The following is a 19,420-nucleotide window of genomic DNA, read 5'->3' as shown; positions in this document are numbered from 1 at the left end:
ATCACAGAGAGAGAGAGAGAGAGAGAGAGAGAGAGAGAGAGAGAGAGAGAGAGAGAGAGAGAGAGAGAGAGAGAGAGAGAGAGAGAGAGAGAGCCTACAAGGGCCACTGGATAGACGGTAGTGTTTAACCACCTGACCTGAAACGATCCCCTGGGGGGGGGGGGCGGGGGGGCTGGCACTGGCGCCACCCCCGCGAGGAGAGGGGGTGTGGGGTGCGGCAGGGAGGGGGGGCTCCTGGCTGCCTCCCCCCTCTCCGTCGGCGCATCCCCTCACCCCCTCCCTCAATATTAAAATAGTGCATTTAACTAAACTAGTCCTGACAGAGGCGCGGCGCCCCCCTCCTGCTGGTGTCTTGAGGGGCGCCTTGGACCCTGAGGGTTGCTTGGTGTGCTGGCCTGGGGGAGGGGGGGGGCGACCACGTTTTTAATTAACTGATGCATGTTACGTCAGAAAGATTTTATTTTATTGTGGAGTGAGCACGTTCTTTCTTTCTTATCCTCCAATTTTGTGTTGTAAAAATTGAAAATGAATGAAAATATGTTAAATGAACTCGATGAAGAAGAGGAGCAGTTAGTAGCAATAGCTATAGCGCTTGCTACTTCTGGAGAAAAAACTCAAACAAATGTGATAAACGCCGAAAGGGATAGTTTGGGCTAGTTTCATCACCTATTTCCCCACCTACTGTCACAGGAAGGTTATGTATATACTTTAGGGTGACAAAAGAAGAGTTGTACAACCTTTTAGACACACCTATCTGACGCAGATTTCCTTCTGACGAATATCAGCGCAGTGTGTATGCACCTTAACGCTCTCTTCACCCATACTGACGCCTCACACACAAACACACACACACAGAGAGAGAGAGAGAGAGAGAGAGAGAGAGAGAGAGAGAGAGAGAGAGAGAGAGAGAGAGAGAGAGAGAGAGAGAGAGAGAGAGAGAGAAGGAAGAGGGGAGAGGATCAAAAGGGAGAGGAGGAGGAGGAGGAGGAGGAGGAGGAGGAGGAGGAAGAGAAGGAGGAGGAGGAGGAGGAAGAGGAGGAATATGAAGAGGAGGAGGAAGAAGAAGAGGAAGAAGAGGAGGAGGAGGAGGAGGAGGAGGAGGAAGAGAAGGAGGAGGAGGAAGAGGAGGATGATGAAGAGGAGGAAGAGGAGGAAGAGGAGGAGGAGGAGGAGGAGGAGGAGGATCAATCTTTGAGCCACTCATCTCCCTCTCCCTCTCCATAATGCTCTCTACTCCCTAAGCGATAGACACACACACACACACACACACACACACACACACACACACACACACAGTTGAGGTGAGGAGGGCGCGGCTGACTGTAGATACCAGAGTTCATTATTATTATTATTATTATTATTATTATTATTATTATTATTATTATTATTATTATTAATTTTCTTGTTAATCTGTCACTATAATCATAAAAAACACCTTTAAAACCCATGTCAGTTCAACTAGAGCCTTTTGAAAACAGGTAGCCATTTTCTCAAGAGCATTTCTCCTGTTAATAATGTAGAAACCTTGTTAATCTACCATTACAACCATAAAAACACTCTTGAAACCTGTGTCACTTCAACTAGAGCCTTTTAAAAGTAGTGTTTCTCGTGTTAATAACATAGAAACCTTGTAACTCTAACATTATTACCATAAAAACACCCTTAAAAACCTGTGACACTTCAACTACAGCCTTTTGAAAGTAGTGGTGTTGGCAGAAGTCTTAAGAATACAGCCCACCCTACCACTACCACCACCACCACCACCACCTGTCCCTACTGCAGGCACCTGACGGACTTTGAGCTGGTGCAGCATCTGGGGCGGGGCAGGTTTGGCGTCGTGTGTCAGGTATGGAACAAGTTGGATGACAATGAGTGATGCTGTCAAGAGGATCAACCTGCCAACCAAGTGAGTGTGTCTATGTGGGAGTATTTGTGACACAGACAGACAGAAAGACAGACAGAGAGAGAGTGGGAGGGATAGACTGACAGAGATGCAGAGAGAGAGAGGGATAGACTGACAGAGATGCAGACAGAGAGAAAGAGAGAGAGAGAGACAGACAGAGAGAGAGAGAGACATACATTGACAGAGAGAGAGAGATAGATAGAGACAGAGGCAGGGTTAGACAGACAGACAGACAGACAGACAGAGACAGGGATAGACTGACAGAGATAGAGAGAGAAAGAGAGAGAGAGACAGACAGAGAGAGAGAGATAGATAGAGACAGAGGCAGGGTTAGACAGACAGAGAGACAGACAGAGACAGGGGTAGACTGACAGAGATAGAGAGAGAAAGAGACAGACAGAGACATTGAGAGACGTTTCAGGGTGTGTGTGTGTGTACGTGTGTGTGTGTTACGAGACACCGAAGAGACACACAGTCATGAGTCATGGGAGAAACTATCAAACTGTAGCCAGAACCAGTCCACAAGCCACTCCATCGTGTTTGAAGACTCCTACAGCAAGCAAAGCCACGCAGAACAGGACACAGACACAACAAACACTACAGAGGAACCCAAGAAGAGACGGAGAGTGGGAAGCTAGCCAGCAGGCAACCAGATGAAGGGAGAGAGACCCCGCACACTGAGTCTGAGCACCACCACGGCTGATAAACTTAGGGATGGGGTGCAGAAAGCGGTGATGAAGCCTCAGTCTGTTCCTCGCACCTTCCTCTACATCCAGGTGGAGTTGTGTCAGAAGGAAAGCTTGTGTGATTGGCTGGTGCAGAATTCACAGAGGGACATTAAGGTGGTGGTGGATATGTTCAGTGATATAACCAATGCAGTGGAATATGTACGTGATAATCATCTTATGCATCGCGATCTTAAGATGAGCTATGGGGTGTGTGTTGGTAGTGTTGTAGGTGGTTAGAATTGATCGTTTATTTATTTATTTATTTATTTATTCATTTTATGTATTTATTTATTTGTATGTGTGTGTGTGTGTGTGTTGTGAGTGAGTGATTTTTCTTTCTTTTATTTGTTTTGGTTTTATGTATATATATATATTTTTTTTTGGTTGATATAGTTGTTTTATTCTGTTTCTTTCCCTCCCTCTCCCTCCTTCCCTGCCTCCATTACAAACTCCTCTCCTCCTGTCCTCCCCACAGGCTTGCAATATCTTTCTCTCCCTCCTTATCTCTGTAACTAATTCTCTCTCTCTCTCTCTCTCTCTCTCTCTCTCTCTCTCTCTCTCTCTCTCTCTCTCTGTGTCTCTCGTGCAGCCCTCCAACATCATCATCTCCCTGGAGGGCAAAGTGAAGGTGGGTGACTTCAGCCTGGTCACCACCATCGCGGAGGAGGAGGAGCAGCAGGCTGCCTACACGCCTGCCACACACCTGCAGAGGTTCCCCGCTGAACACACGCATACTCATCGTGGTGGGATTCGCCTCCACATGAGTCCAGAGCAGGTATGTGGTACTAGTCTAACCTAACCTGCATTAACCTAAACTAACCTCACCAAATCTAAACTAACCTAACTAAACTTAAATTACCCTAACCAAACCTAACCTGATCTAACCAAACCTAAACTAAACTAACTTCAGCCTAAACTGACCTAAACCAAATCAAAATTAACCTAAGAATATGTAAACTAACCTAACTTAATCTAACCTAACCTAATCTAACTAACTTAAACCAAAACTGATCTAAACCAAGTCAAAATTAACCTAAGAATATGTGAACTAACGTAACCTAACCTAATCTAACTAACTTAAACCAAAACTGATCTAAACCAATTCAAAATTAACCTAAGAATATGTAAACTAACGTAATGTAACCTAACGTAACCTAACCTAACCTAACCTAACCTAACCTAACCTAAACTAACGTAACGTAACCTAACGTAACCTAACCTAACCTAAGAATATGTAAACTAACCTAACCTAACCTAACCTAATCTAACTAACTTAAACCAAAACTGATCTAAACCAAGTCAAAATTAACCTAAGAATATGTAAACTAACGTAACGTAACTTAACGTAACCTAACCTAACCTAACCTAAACTAACGTAACGTAACCTAACGTAACCTAACCTAACCTAAGAATATGTAAACTAACCTAACCTAACCTAACCTAACCACACCACACACAGTCACCTCTCTTATTGTCAGGTGAGTGGGCAGGTGTACGACTACAAGGTGGACGTCTACTCACTGGGCCTGGTGTTCTTTGAGATGCTGGTGCCCTTTGGGACGGGCATGGAGCGCCTGGCCGTCATGACGCGGCTCAAGGAGGAGCTGCTCTTCCCTCCAAAGTTTGAGGACAACTTCCCTGATGAGGTGAGACAGATGGGAGGAATTGGTGAGGTGAAGCTGTTTTGTTTGTGTTTTTTATGTAACTTTTTGAAAACAGCAACTTGTCCTCACCTTTCTGTGCCTTGATGCGTGAGAACAGCAACTTGTCCTCACCTTTCTGTGCCTTGATGCGTGAGAACAGCAACTTGTCCTCACCTTTCTGTGCCTTGATGCGTGAGAACAGCAACTTGTCCTCACCTTTCTGTGCCTTGATGCGTGTTGTTATGCGAACCAGTGACGTTGACTCACAGATATCACTGCTGTACTCACCGTATAGTAGCTTTCTCTCCCTCTGGTTCTGTTTAGTGATGTTTAGTTCAATAAATATATAAAGACATAAATGCAATACATATTTAATATTCAATATTCAGTGTACTTTTAGTTGTCCTGTGTTTGTGATTGCTGGACTCATATATAAATTGGTAGTTTTATTTATTTATTTTTTTTATTTATTTTTTTTTTAAGTTTTTCTTATTTTGTTGTTTATTTTTTGTGTTATTTATTTATCCTGCCTGGCATGCAGTTAGATTTATTGTTATTTTCTTGTTTATTTTTTTATTTATTTATTTTTTTTTTATGTAGGAAGGACACTGGCCAAGGGCAACAAAAATCTAATAAAAAAAATGCCCACTGAAATGCCAGTCCTATAAAAGGGTCAAAGAAGTGGTCAAAAATTGGTGGATAAGTGTCTTGAAACCTCCCTCTTGAAGGAATTCAAGTCATAGGAAGGTGGAAATACAGAAGCAGGCAGGGAGTTCCAGAGTTTACCAGAGAAAGGGATGAATGATTGAGAATACTGGTTAACTCTTGCGTTAGAGAGGTGGACAGAATAGGGGTGAGAGAAAGAAGAAAGTCTTGTGCAGCGAGGCCGCGGAAGGAGGGGAGGCATGCAGTTAGCAAGATCAGAAGAGCAGTTAGCATGAAAATAGCGGTAAAAGACAGCTAGATATGCAACATTGTGGCGGTGAGAGAGAGGCTGAAGACAGTCAGTTAGAGGAGAGGAGTTGATGAGACGAAAAGCTTTTGATTCCACCCTGTCTAGAAGAGCAGTATGAGTGGAACAGGAGAAACACCCTTGAGAACCCTGCTACCTGTATTTAAAAGGCTGTACTTGAAGTTACTGTGGTTTTCAAGGGTGTTTTTAAGGTTACTGTGACAGATTAACAATATTTCTGCATTACTGACAGGAGAAACACCCTTGAGAACCCTGCTACCTGTATTTAAAAGGCTGTACTTGAAGTTACTGTGGTTTTCAAGGGTGTTTTTAAGGTTCTAGTGACAGATTAACAATATTTCTGCATTACTGACAGGAGAAACACCCTTGTGAAACCTGCTACCTGTATTTAAAAGGCTGTAGTTAAAGTTACTGTGGTTTTCAAGGATGTTTTTAAGGTTCTAGTGACAGATTAACAACATTTCTGCATTACTGACAGGAGAAACACCCTTGAGAACCCTGCTACCTGTATTTAAAAGGCTGTAGTTAAAGTTACAGTGGTTTTCAAGGGTGTTTTTAAGGTTCCTGTGACAGATTAACAATATTTCTGCATTACTGACAGGAGAAACACCCTTGAGAACCCTGCTACCTGTATTTAAAAGGCTGTACTTGAAGTTACTGTGGTTTTCAAGGGTGTTTTTAAGGTTACTGTGACAGATTAACAATATTTCTGCATTACTGACAGGAGAAACACCCTTGAGAACCCTGCTACCTGTATTTAAAAGGCTGTACTTGAAGTTACTGTGGTTTTCAAGGGTGTTTTTAAGGTTCTAGTGACAGATTAACAATATTTCTGCATTACTGACAGGAGAAACACCCTTGTGAAACCTGCTACCTGTATTTAAAAGGCTGTAGTTAAAGTTACTGTGGTTTTCAAGGATGTTTTTAAGGTTCTAGTGACAGATTAACAACATTTCTGCATTACTGACAGGAGAAACACCCTTGAGAACCCTGCTACCTGTATTTAAAAGGCTGTAGTTAAAGTTACAGTGGTTTTCAAGGTTCCTGTGACAGATTAACAATATTTCTGCATTACTGACAGGAGAAACACCCTTGAGAACCCTGCTACCTGTATTTAAAAGGCTGTAGTTAAAGTTACAGTGGTTTTCAAGGGTGTTTTTAAGGTTCCTGTGACAGATTAACAATATTTCTGCATTACTGACAGGAGAAACACCCTTGAGAACCCTGCTACCTGTATTTAAAAGGCTGTACTTGAAGTTACTGTGGTTTTCAAGGGTGTTTTTAAGGTTACTGTGACAGATTAACAATATTTCTGCATTACTGACAGGAGAAACACCCTTGAGAACCCTGCTACCTGTATTTAAAAGGCTGTACTTGAAGTTACTGTGGTTTTCAAGGGTGTTTTTAAGGTTCTAGTGACAGATTAACAATATTTCTGCATTACTGACAGGAGAAACACCCTTGTGAAACCTGCTACCTGTATTTAAAAGGCTGTAGTTAAAGTTACTGTGGTTTTCAAGGATGTTTTTAAGGTTCTAGTGACAGATTAACAACATTTCTGCATTACTGACAGGAGAAACACCCTTGAGAACCCTGCTACCTGTATTTAAAAGGCTGTAGTTAAAGTTACAGTGGTTTTCAAGGTTCCTGTGACAGATTAACAATATTTCTGCATTACTGACAGGAGAAACACCCTTGAGAACCCTGCTACCTGTATTTAAAAGGCTGTAGTTAAAGTTACAGTGGTTTTCAAGGGTGTTTTTAAGGTTCCTGTGACAGATTAACAATATTTCTGCATTACTGACAGGAGAAACACCCTTGAGAACCCTGCTACCTGTATTTAAAAGGCTGTACTTGAAGTTACTGTGGTTTTCAAGAGTGTTCGCCATGCTATAGTTTTCCTTGTCACTTGTGTTTAAATTTCCTAAAAAAAAAAAAAAAAAAAAAAAAAAAAAGGCATCTTATCTTCCTTCGTTTACCAGGTCAGCTTGTATTTCAGTCTTTCATCCTGGAGTCTGTGGCAGTCACTCCGCCTTCTGTATCACCAACCAGGGGAGGTTTAAGTCATATGGGGACCCTGATGAGTACTTGGTAGGCGTGGGTACACAGAAAACACACAAAAATCTGGGTCCGCCTTCACTGCCACTCCCTGTGACAAGATGGACGATGGCTGGCGGTTTAAATATTTGTTTTATTTACAATGTTTCAGGACGTCTTGTCACTTATTTTTGTAGATTGTTATACTTTTTATATTTTATTAGGTGTTTTTTTCATAGTTTTGTGAGGGAATATGTGTTGTATATTTTGACAGATGAGAATGGTAATCGATGTTTTTGGCTCTGGCTTCGTCTTTATCTACAATTTTTTTTTGCACTGATATGAACATTAGGTAAATAGTTACTTGTAATAAAAAATCGAGAAGATTAAATATTGTCGTTTAGTTGATCTCCCCAAGTAAACATGCAAATCTACAAATGTGAAGTGTACACAAGCCGTCGCCACGAAACTGTGAGGCGAACACATACACTATTTAAGTATTTAAGGAATACCCATCTTTTTTTTCCCCTATATTTTTTTTTCCTTTTTTTCCCTCTCTCTGTTTCATGTTTAGGATGCGTTTGGTAAGCAGGAGCTTTTTTTTTTCTTCTGTGGTGTACTGAAACATTTAGTCGTCATTACATAAATATTCCACAATAAAATTCCAAAATATTCGGCCACATACTATAAGCCCTTTAATTCTCCTTGGCGATAACTATCCTACATCTATGGCAGTGCTTGCAATAAGCCCACAACATGTCATTCATATCATAAATTCATTGGAAAACAAAAAAAAAAAAAAATGTAAATGTGAGATATCTGTATCATTAAAATAAACAAATACCAAATAACCTAACCGTTATCTATACTATTTAATCAATCCATTACAAATAATATGTTTCCCCAGCGTCTAAAACATGCTATACTTATACCTATCTACAAAAAGGAGATTATAGTTCCTTTCTTTCTTTCACACGCGCTAATTCGGTATAAAGTGCTGTCATCTGCACTAGAATTATCAACGAACTCTTCTTATGAAACGAATTGATAACTTTCTGATGGTAGAGAACAGTAAGGCTTTAATAGTGGGATGGAATAGAGCAGTCAGGCAAAGACTTAGAGCAGAGAGTACCAAGATGGCCAATAGTGTGGTGGTCAACAAGGCTTGGCTACCCTCTGCCTCACCCTGCCCTGCCCTTCCCCCGCTGGCCGCTGCTGGCTCACCATACACACTGAATTTATCATCCTGGTACAGCGGTGAATGGAAGGAATGCAATTACTAAGTCAATGGAAGTACTGTAGATACTTGAAGAGACGGTTATATTGGTCAGGTTACAAGCCGTGAAGGTGTAGATGAAGCTGTACACTTATCATGTACACCAGACATTGTAGTAATGTTGTTCAGGTGGCAAGACGTGGCCAGCATTGCATTAGCCATGTGCAATCACTAATCCACAGCTTATATTCTATATTTACCCCGAATAGTCACGAAATGAACTGAATGGTACAATTTCCAGCATTCTGAGCAAGATTTTTGTAATATTTCACTTTATTTCACGATCATTTGGCTGCTCAAACACAATAAATATTTAGAAACTATCAATTCACAATCATTTATCAAGATTTTGTCAAAATTCCTTGAGACACGAAAGAGATATTTGAAAAAATCTATTTCCGAAAAGCGAAGTCCCCCCTAAAAGCTGGAAGGGGTGGGTGGGGTCCCTTTGGGTTTGGGGGGTAGGAGAGTGAATGAGGGGATGGGGAGGAGTAAAAGGACTGGGAGGTGATGGGGAGGTCAAGTGGGGGGGTAAATTTAAATGCAATACATTACCAAAATTATATCTTTTCGTATTAATTTCCAAGCAACAAAAATGTGCCTATCTTTTTATTGCCTAGGAATTATGTAACTTTTTAATGCATACCAAATGATGCCTTTCAGTGTCTAAAAAACGTTGTTCCTGCTTAGAAATTGTAAATTTTATAGTATTAACAATGACATCATCAAATGTATAGTGTTGCATTATGTTTCAACCGATTTCATTTTTTTAGTTTATCAATATTCAAAAAAATGGAGTCACTGTTCGGAAAAGTTTTGCAATATAATATTTAAGAAAACACAGGTTTGCCTAAGATGTCTATTAAAAGCTACATTGTTTATAACCGGCCTCTGAACGTAAATTTTGAACGAAATACTAGAATTTTGCTGATTTTCGTAATATTTTAACACAATCCGGTGTGTTTACATAAAAGACGAATACTATTTCACTACGGTATATCAAGTTTACTACCTGAGATGAATACATGTCGCTTACTGCATTATTATACATGTAATCAGATACAAATATTAGGAAAATAACCCCTATACGCTAATATATTTGTACCAAAACATTTAGACTGAGCGATGAAATAGGAAAAGACGTTGGTACGAAAACATTCACTTCATTTGGAGCTGAAAATAAATATAAGTGACATTAAAACAATAGATGACAGAATTGAGTGTAAGAGGATCGAAGTATTTAAAAGGGCGATCTTTTAAGGTATCAGAAACTTTTTAATATAAATTGAAACTCCTTATTCTGGTTATTTATTGAAGATATTTATATTTCATGGTTATTTCCTGGATAATAGCATGTTTTGTCTCCGGAAGTTCAAATGTTAAATAGAAGAAAAGAATGGCGTAGCATTGAAAAAGTGGTATTTCGTCCAGCTCCGTTATAAAGCCAATATATTTTGTAAACATTGACCAGGGAGGACTTAAAGCGACACTCACAATAATGAAAATATCAAAAACAATGGAAATAACACTAATGTTAGAAGAGAGACGCCACTTTAATAAGGAAAAAAGAGATTAGGTGTGTTAATTACATAAACACCTCTGTAGTGACCCTTCCTTGTTTAATGTCGCAATATTTTTTTCAACATTGGCCCAGAGAAAGGAGGAACAGAAATTTAAGGAGGGAGACAAGACGATAATTATGAGAAAAGATGACAGGGAGGTGTGTTAAAGGCACTGGTGAAAACTGGCAACCCTTTACAGACAGACCGCGGGGGGGGGGGGGACCAGCCAGCACGGGACTCCAATTCTGCAGGAAGTAGTTGAAATTATAAGGGTTTTTAAGGATGTTTTTAAGGTTCTAGTTGAAATTTCACGGTTTTCAAGGATGTTTTTAAGGTTCTAGTGACAGATTAACAAGATTTCTACATTCCAAAGGCTGTAGTTGAAATTAAAAGGGTTTTTAAGGATGTTTTTAAGGTTCTAGTTGATATTCCAGGGTTTTTAAGGTTCAAGTGACAGATTAACAAGATTTCTACATTCCAAAGGCTGTAGTTGAAATTATAAGGGTTTTTAAGGATGTTTTTAAGGTTCTAGTTGAAATTTCAGGGTTTTCAAGGATGTTTTTAAGGTTCTAGTGACAGATTAACAAGATTTCTACACACCAAAGGCTGTAGTTGAAATTATAAGGATTTTTAAGGATGTTTTTAAGGTTCTAGTTGAAATTTCAGGGTTTTTAAGGTTCAAGTGACAGATTAACAAGATTTCTACATTCCAAAGGCTGTAGTTGAAATTAAAAGGGTTTTTAAGGATGTTTTTAAGGTTCTAGTTGATATTCCAGGGTTTTTAAGGTTCAAGTGACAGATTAACAAGATTTCTACATTCCAAAGGCTGTAGTTGAAATTATAAGGGTTTTTAAGGATGTTTTTAAGGTTCTAGTTGAAATTTCAGGGTTTTCAAGGATGTTTTTAAGGTTCTAGTGACAGATTAACAAGATTTCTACACACCAAAGGCTGTAGTTGAAATTATAAGGATTTTTAAGGATGTTTTTAAGGTTCTAGTTGAAATTTCAGGGTTTTCAAGAATGTTTTTAAGGTTCTAGTGACAGATTAACAAGATTTCTACATTCCAAAGGCTGTACTTGAAATTATAAGGGTTTTTAAGGTTCTAGTTGAAATTTCAGGGTTTTAAGGATGTTTTTAAGGTTCTAGTGACAGATTAACAACATTTCTACATTCCAAAGGCTGTAGTTGAAATTATAAGGATTTTTAAGGGTATTCTTAAGGCTCTAGTTGAAATTGTAAGGGTTTTCAAGGATGTTTTTAAGGTTCAAGTGACAGATTAACAAGATTTCTACATTTCAAAGGCTGTAGTTAAAGTGACAGGTTTTCAAGGGAGTTTTTAAGGCTGTAGTGACAGACTAACAGCATTTCTACACCCTTGCTTCCCCAGGGCAGCCTCTAACACCCCCCCCCCCCTGTCACCCCTGCAGAGACAGTGTCAGCCCCACCTTACCTTAAGAAACAAGATGGTTGTGATATGGAACAGAATGTATTACAATCTAAATGGTCTGGGAGCTTACAGAAATTCTTCCCTAGTGACTTTACTGGACCACAAACACGTTCACGGAAAAGAAAGTTTGATAAAATGAGTGAGGGTGATGTAACCATAGTCAAACACATGTTCAAAGGTAGAAACAGATTTGTAAAGTAAAAAGATTTGTAAAGTAAGATTTGTAAAGAAAAAGATTTGATACTATTGTCATTGATGATTGATGAGTGAGAAACTTCTAGGCATTACAAAAAAAAACTTTCCAGATTACCTTTAGAATTTTATCTATATCTCTTACTATTTAAAGATCAGAGAAAAGTTTATTATATACAAGAATACTATATTATGTAACTGACCTGATGTATTATATTGTGCAATCCAAAAATACCCAAATAAAATGCACTTTACAGTAAACTTACTATTGCATATCTTAAAAGACTAAGTTGAGGATGAGATGTGTGTGTGTGTGTGTGTGTGTGTGTAGTGGCAGGATGGTGAAGACCAAAAGAAATCCACTCTGGCTTTGGTGATCATCTTAGCCTGATCAATAAAGGTGGTGGACTCACATTTCCAGGACTGTCCAGGGAGAGGTTTGATCTCCAACAAAAGCCATTGAGGGCCAATTTATCTCACCTTCAGATCAACTTCTCAGTATCTCCATATGTATGTGTTTGTGTGTAAGAAAAAATTGGGGTGTGTTGTCTTGGATAGCATCTTTGCAGGACTGTCAGCCTGGAAACGACATGATGGTTGGGCAGCCTCCTCATTCCTTGGCCTCTGGAAACAACAGACACGATGGCTGGGCATCGATGGCTGTTATTCATAGGAACAGGTTATAAAGTGGGTGTTGTGTCCTGCAACCAGAGATGTGGCCATTTCCTGTATGTGTTCCACCATGGCATTCACCAGCAGTACCACACCACAGAGTGTTGTTTCTTCCTTACACAGACCACCTAAACAACATTCACAAGCTTAAACATTAGTAGTGCTTCTTTCTGTTTAAGTCCTGTTACTCCTCTCAAAACCTTCAAACAGTGCTCAAAGAATCATATCTTCATGGTACCGCTTGAACATTGATGCACTAGTTGAGTATCTTGTGTGTAATTTTATGATGAAAGGTTTGTAGTGCAGGGACAGTTGTTTACAGGCTTTTTTTTACATTATTTTTAGTGTACAACCATCCAAAAGGCATTGAGCTCAGTGTTACTGCAACAACCACACAGTACTGAATGTAGGGTTCCCTGTTTCATTAGAGATTTGTCTGCAATGGTGTTTAAAATAAAAGGAGTGTTTTCCATAGTTATTTTCTTTATTTTGAGGGCTTGTTATATCCTGCATGTAGGGTTTCCTGAATGTAGGGTTTCCTGTTTCATTACAGATTTGTCTGCAATGGTGTTTAAAATACAAGGAGTGTTTTCCATAGTTATTTTCTTTATTTTGAGGGCTTGCTATATCCTGCAGAACTCTAAAAATACATCAAATTAACCTCCCACCTAAGCACAATACAGACACTTCCATTGGCTGTAACATTACTGCTAATACTGCGACATTCTTCCTGAGGCAAAGCACACACATTAACAATAACACGTTACAAAAAAACTACACCAAACATATTAACCTCAACATTTTTGTATGATAATTTTTATAAACATGAATGAGCAAAAATGGTTCCAGGATAAAAGAGGGAAAAAAAATGACGGAACATCATAACAGTACAAATGGCTGGTGTGTCTCTTTTCTCTTATTCCTTATTTGCAAGGATTAAAGCTGTTACCTTAGAGATCACAAGAAGTGGGACGGCACGGTTCACCAAGCTCCCGGCACATGCAGGATGGTGCAACACCTCCACTGAAATAAAAGAGATTTAATGCCGGATGAGAGGGATTTTACTGTATAATAAATAGAGTAAGTTATTTATCTCACTCATAAGTAGAACATAAAGGTCTTTCATTTGATGCATTTAGGATCACAAGTTTTAGTGGGAGATGAAGCACAGTGCTAGATAACAGTTTGTGCTTAAAGCTGACAAATATTGAGATACATCAACACACACACACACACACACACACACACACACACACACACACACAAACAGTCTCTCTCTCTCTCTCTCTCTCTCTCTCTCTCTCTCTCTCTCTCTCTCTCTCTCTCTCTCTCTCTCTCTTAAAATTTTTCCTAACCATATTAAACACCCTTAAACTGAACAGGGTGACAAAAAACACCCTTAAAATTTTCCCTGACCATATTAAACACCCTTAAACTGAACAGGATGACAAAGAAACACCCTTAAAATTTTTCCTGACCATATTAAACCCTTAAACTGAACAGGGTGACAAAAAACACCCTTAAAATTTTTCCTGACCATATTAAACACCCTTAAACTGAACAGGATGACAAAGAAACACCCTTAAAATTTTTCCTGACCATATTAAACCCTTAAACTGAACAGGGTGACAAAAAACACCCTTAAAATTTTTCCCGACCATATTAAACCCTTAAACTGAACAGGGTGACAAAAAACACCCTTAAAATTTTTCCTGACCATATTAAACACCCTTAAATTGAACAGGGTGACAAAGAAACACCCTTAAAATTTTTCCTGACCATATTAAACACCCTTAAACTGAACAGGGTGACAAATAAACACCCTTAAAATTTTTCCTGACCATTCTCCAGCACCCTTGGCTATGCTGGTCATCCTTACACACAAACACACACACACACACTGAAGACCTCTCCCAGCCATAAACACACACACACACACACCCCTAGACATCTTAAGGGTGAGGGAGCCTTTAATTACACTCTAGACACCCTTAAAACTCCACAGACACACACAAACACACACAGATACCGTTAATCTCCACAGAAAGTGAAAAATCACACACAGACACACACACAGACACACACACTCGACCAGACACCCACACACACCTGCACACACCCGCACACACCCTAGATTAGCCTCAAAGCTCCTCTTTCCTCTCTATCTTGACAAGTTCCACCTTGAAGACCAGCGTGGTGTGGGGAGGTATCTTCCGAGGCGCCCATGAAGCTCCATAGCCGAGGTCCGAGGGGATGACAAGCTTCCTCTTTTCCCCCTCGCATATCCTTGGGGGGGCAGGGCGGGGTGAAGGCGTCAGAAGCACAAGGGAATACAAAGGAAGGCCAAATAGAGATAGATATATAGGAAAAGAACATCATAATATCTCTCTCTCTAATATACACCACCACCACTGCCACCACCACCACCACTGCCACTACTGCCACTACTCACCCAATTAGCTCCTGGTCCCAGCCTCGGATGACCTGACCTGACCCCAGCGTGAAGGTCAGGCAGGGGTTGTCCTCGAGGGTAACTGCTGTCGAATTCTGTGCCATCTTCCAGCTTTCCCTGTTAGGTTAGGTTAGGTTATATTCTCTCTCTCTCTCTCTCTCTCTCTCTTGACCCCCCCCCTCTCTCTCTCTCTTGGTTCCTCTCTCTCTTTAAATATATACTCTCTAACTCCCTCTTAGTCACCCTTGTCATGTCCCCTGTGCCACTTGAAGATCCCCACCAGACCCCCTCTTAGTCACCCTTGTCATATCCCCTGTCATCTCCCTTTCTCTCTCTCTCTCTCTCTCTCTCTCTCTCTCTCTCTCACCGCACAGTGCATGTGAAGCAGGTGCCCTCGTCAGCCCAGTATTTACAGACGGCGAAAACTTTGTTCCCTGTGGGGTAATATAAGTGGTGGTTTGGTGGCTTATTTCTTCACAGCCCATCAAGCTAAATTTGTATGTGGGAGTGCACACATACACCTGAAAATGAAGATTTGTGACAAGAAGCAAAATGCACAATTCATGCCATGATTTTCAATATTATAGAGGTACTGACCTGACAGTGTCTAGCTCCACACGAGACAGGTTGAGGTTTGAGAAAGGACCGTCCAACACTCAAGAGGAGGAATGTATATCCACCTACATGAAATAAACACGTGGAAAAGGAATGTATCAAAAACTGGAATCAAGAATTTCTGTGAGAATAAAATGGTATGTACTTTTGTGATACCTTCCCTTTTCAATTTGCAACAGTAAATATGTATCAAATACTGCCCCACTGAAAGAGGTATCAGGATAATGACTAACAAATAAAACTTACTGGAACAGAATAAAACTTTGGTGGTGAGGCAAGAGAGGCTGCACCAACAAAGGTCTCAATGCCTCCGCTGCTCACCGCTGTCTTGGCACCAGCGACGACCTTGTTGACACATGACATGATGGGGAACACTGCAGAGTCTTGAATTAATGTTGTCTGAATTCCAGCAGTACATAAAGCTTTTGCCATTGGGTGACCCTGCACAAGTAAAAGATGTATTGAGAACATAAGAACATAAGAAAATAAAGGAAGCTGCAAGAAGCCATCACCTGTACATGTGGCAGTCCCTGTGTTAGGCACTTTGCACGTCAGACACGATGACGTCAAAGAGACGCACAAAACACCTCGCGTCACGTTCAGGGGCACGTTCGGCAACAATAACGTGGAATTTCCTTTGTTTGGCTGCCTTGGTCAGGAAGGCCAAGACCAGTGGACACATTGCACACGTCATAATGACCTCATCATTGTGAATGTTGCTTACACCTTGGGCAGCTATCAATTCTTGGCTGAAATAAAAGGAATCCATATAATACTGGTAACAAACAATGTCAATGTCCCAAATGTCAGTGTAATCTTTACTCTGTGATTACTACCTTTGTTCAACCTCAGCTTTCTGTTCACCAATGGCCTCAAGTACTCTGTCCTGCAGCTCTGGAATAACAAATGTGCATTTGGGGAGATCTCCACATGCAGGGTGAGTCTACTACCATGGACTGTGAGAGCTTTGGGTACTCCACACCCTGGTTCTCTCCACGCAGTGTGTTGTGTTCCTCAATTACTATCTGCGTCAACAAGAAAAATAACTTTAAATATATACTTCAACAACTGATGGGAGTTTAAGACAGCCTATCTTATCTTAAACTGCAACATTGGTTGGGCTGAAAAATTGAACTTTTTGCCATAAGACACACAAAAAAATCATTTCATCAATGCTTAAAACTGTGTTCTAATTTCATGACATAATTAGATTACAGTAGTGTACCAAAGTACAGGTCAACCATAACTAATAAAGCAAATCTTTGCTGGCGTAATTCAAATTTTCTTGGGTTGCCACACCAACCTGCTGCTGCTGCTGCTACTATTTATTGGCAAGATGATAAAATGTAGTAAAATGCAGAAATGTTGTTAATCTGTCACTGTAACTGTAAAAACACCCTTGCAAACCCTTGTCACTTCAACTACAGCCTTTTAAAAGTGTTTCTCATGTCAGTAATGTAGAAATGTTGTTAATCTGTCACTGTAACTGTAAAAACACCCTTGCAAACCCTTGTCACTTCAACTACAGCCTTTTAAAAGAGTGTTTTTCCTGTCAGTAATGCAGAAATGTTAATCTGTCACTGGAACTGTAAAAATACCCTTGAAAACCCATATCACTTCAACTAGAGCCTTTTAAAAGAGTGTTTCTGCTGTCAGTAACGCAAAAATGTAGTTAATTTGTCACTGAAACCTTAAAAACACCCTTGAAAACCTGCATCACTTCAACTACAGCCTTTTAAAAGCGTGTTTCTCCTGTCAGTAATGCAGAAATGTTGTTAATCTGTCACTGCAACTGTAAAAACACCCTTGAAAACCCATGTCACTTCAACTACACCCTTTAAAAGTGTTTCTCCTGTCAGTAATGCAGAAATGTTGTTAATCTGTCACTGGAACTGTAAAAACACCCTTGAAAACCTGCCTCACTTCAACTACACCCTTTAAAAGTGTTTCTCCTGTCAGTAATGCAGAAATGTTGTTAATCTGTCACTGGAACCTTAAAAACACCCTTGAAAACCCTTGTCACTTCAACTAGAGCCTTTTAAAAACGTGTTTCTCCTGTCAGTAATGCAGAAATGTTGTTAATCTGTCACTGGAACTGTAAAAACACCCTTGAAAACCCATGTCACTTCAACTACAGCCTTTTAAAAGTGTTTCTCCTGTCAGTAATACAGAAATGTTGTTAATCTGTCACTGCAACTGTAAAAACACCCTTGAAAACCTGCCTCACTTCAACTACAGCCTTTTAAAAGTGTTTCTCCTGTCAGTAATGCAGAAATGTTGTTAATCTGTCAGGAGGAGGAGGAGGAGGAAGAAGAGGAAGGCTGAGTGTAAATGAAGGGAAGGGAAGACACCGAACCCTTCTGTCCGCCATTACAGTTCTTGTATACACTAAGAGACCGCTAGGGCAAATACTTTTCTTCTATCTTCACTATCACTGTTCTGTTACTATTTTACTGTGCATTATTAAATTCAGCGTATTTTTTTACAAGTACTGTGATGTTTTCTTTGGTCTTAATCGTGTAGTTCTCTTTCTTGTAATATATATTAAGTTATGTCTACGCTTCTGTCTCCAGTAACACCATTTTGTTACTAATTTCCTATGCGTCGGAGACCATTTACTTCTGCTACTTACTTCTTATGTAAATGTTATGTATAAACTTCTAGGCAAAGAATAAATTAAATGTTGAAAAGACCGCAGAGAGAGAGAGAGAGAGAGAGAGAGAGAGAGAGAGAGAGAGAGAGAAGCGAGAAAAATAAATAAATAATGTTTACGTTCGTGAGAGAAAACGGAGGTCAGATTATAATTTTTATGGGAGACTTATGTGAATTGAAATACGCTCAGTTATTTGTATATCAGTGGTTCCCAGACTTTTCCAGCACGTGTTCCCTTGGAGTAGCACCAAACCCACCACAAACCACACATTGGTAAGCCTTCTAAGCACATACTAGTTTACATTGGCGCAGATATATTAAAAAGATTAATCACAAAAGACTAATTAAAAACATATATTCAGTACATGCAGGTGGGCTCTCCTTGACACACAGAGAAAGGCTGGTAATTCTCTGTTGATCATTAGAATTAGAAAAACGTTGATCATTAGAATTAGAAAAACGTAGAAAAAATCCACTTGCCTAATGTTATCAGCTGAGGTGGAGGCAGCCTTCCCCATATATCCGCCAATATCTGCTTCATTTGTCACTTATTGTAAGCCTAACACGTCACTAAGTGGAGCCACATGACTAGGCTTTCATATCCACTAGCTAGATATATCCGCCATTGCCTCATTTAGTTACGATGGAAGAATAACAGGCAAAATAGCGCCAATTCCTTCCACTGGCAAGGGCCGCCATGATGCCTGGCCACCTCCCCCAACGTTTCAACCTGGGGTTCCAATATTTTTTTTTTTTTTTTTTTTATTTTTCTAAACTTCTTTATTTTGCTCGTATGGCATGTTTTTATGGTTTATAAAAATAATTATTTGCTTTAGAAGTGTTTTGGTTGCTTGTGTTGAGCTGTCTTCAATTTTGTGTTGATTGAGGAAAATGTAGGGTGTTTTTTTAACAGTATTTTGACAAACTTGGTTTTTTATTTCACGCTCTAATTACGTCTTTTGTATTTCTAAATATTGCTTATAATTTTTAAAGTGTTTTTTCGTTCCTGTTGAGAGGAATAAGTGGACTTTAAAAATGATTTGTGGTCCTGTTAAAAGTTGTGATTATAACACTTTTTGTGTTATTGTCTCTCTATTTCAGCTTGTATCTAACTTTTCATTGCTTGAAAAAACAGTTTGTATGTTTTAAAGTGTTTTATCTTGTTGTTGAGTCAAAATAGGTGGACTTTTCAGTGGTTTTTAATCGTAATTAGGTTCCAACACTTGTTTTTTACACAATTTCGGTTTTATTTGTTTATTCTTGTTCCA

At 39.7% G+C, this 19,420-nt stretch overlaps 2 protein-coding genes across 7 annotated transcripts; one reads left to right on the top strand and one right to left on the bottom strand.

The window, feature by feature from the left end:
- The first annotated feature begins 2,413 nt into the window (after nucleotides 1–2,413).
- On the top strand, nucleotides 2,414–4,470 carry LOC135099635 (eukaryotic translation initiation factor 2-alpha kinase 3-like). Its single transcript, XM_064002023.1, has 4 exons — nucleotides 2,414–2,679; nucleotides 3,221–3,406; nucleotides 4,110–4,277; nucleotides 4,435–4,470. Exons 1-4 carry the CDS (start codon nucleotides 2,557–2,559, stop codon nucleotides 4,468–4,470), a joined length of 513 nt encoding a protein of 170 aa, XP_063858093.1. The 5' UTR covers nucleotides 2,414–2,556.
- An 8,428-nt stretch (nucleotides 4,471–12,898) lies between these two features.
- On the bottom strand, nucleotides 12,899–18,843 carry LOC135099636 (peptidyl-prolyl cis-trans isomerase FKBP2-like). Of its 6 annotated transcripts, none has more exons than XR_010268205.1 (6): nucleotides 18,633–18,843; nucleotides 15,747–15,941; nucleotides 15,483–15,565; nucleotides 14,886–15,002; nucleotides 14,563–14,719; nucleotides 12,899–13,456 (listed from the first exon to the last, which is right to left on the bottom strand). XR_010268205.1 is itself a non-coding variant. In XM_064002026.1 (6 exons), exons 4-5 carry the CDS (start codon nucleotides 14,987–14,989, stop codon nucleotides 14,575–14,577), a joined length of 249 nt encoding a protein of 82 aa, XP_063858096.1. In that variant the 5' UTR covers nucleotides 14,990–15,002; nucleotides 15,253–15,319; nucleotides 15,483–15,565; nucleotides 15,747–16,819; the 3' UTR covers nucleotides 12,899–13,456; nucleotides 14,563–14,574. The 6 variants fall into 6 exon arrangements, 3 of the variants coding, with proteins under 3 accessions (XP_063858096.1, XP_063858095.1, XP_063858094.1); XR_010268204.1 differs by lacking the exon at nucleotides 18,633–18,843 and adding an exon at nucleotides 16,337–17,737 and having other exon boundaries at nucleotides 15,747–16,249; XR_010268206.1 differs by lacking the exon at nucleotides 18,633–18,843 and adding an exon at nucleotides 16,337–17,681.
- Nucleotides 18,844–19,420: the final 577 nt, after the last annotated feature.

The sequence above is a fragment of the Scylla paramamosain genome, unplaced genomic scaffold (assembly GCF_035594125.1).
Source record: "Scylla paramamosain isolate STU-SP2022 unplaced genomic scaffold, ASM3559412v1 Contig161, whole genome shotgun sequence".
Taxonomy (NCBI): Eukaryota; Metazoa; Arthropoda; class Malacostraca; order Decapoda; family Portunidae; genus Scylla; species Scylla paramamosain.
This window is presented reverse-complemented; position numbering and strand designations above follow the sequence as displayed.

Coding starts and splice junctions, on each gene's coding strand:
- LOC135099635 (XM_064002023.1), top strand. CDS start 2,557: ATGAAGGGAGAGAGACCCCGCACACTGAGTCTGAGCACCACCACGGCT. Junction 2,680..3,220: donor GCACCTTCCTCTACATCCAG/GTGGAGTTGTGT, acceptor TCTCTCGTGCAG/CCCTCCAACATCATCATCTC. Junction 3,407..4,109: donor TCCACATGAGTCCAGAGCAG/GTATGTGGTACT, acceptor TCTTATTGTCAG/GTGAGTGGGCAGGTGTACGA.
- LOC135099636 (XM_064002026.1), bottom strand. CDS start 14,989: ATGGCACAGAATTCGACAGCAGTTACCCTCGAGGACAACCCCTGCCTG. Junction 14,720..14,885: donor TGGGACCAGGAGCTAATTGG/GTGAGTAGTGGC, acceptor TGCCCCCCCAAG/GATATGCGAGGGGGAAAAGA.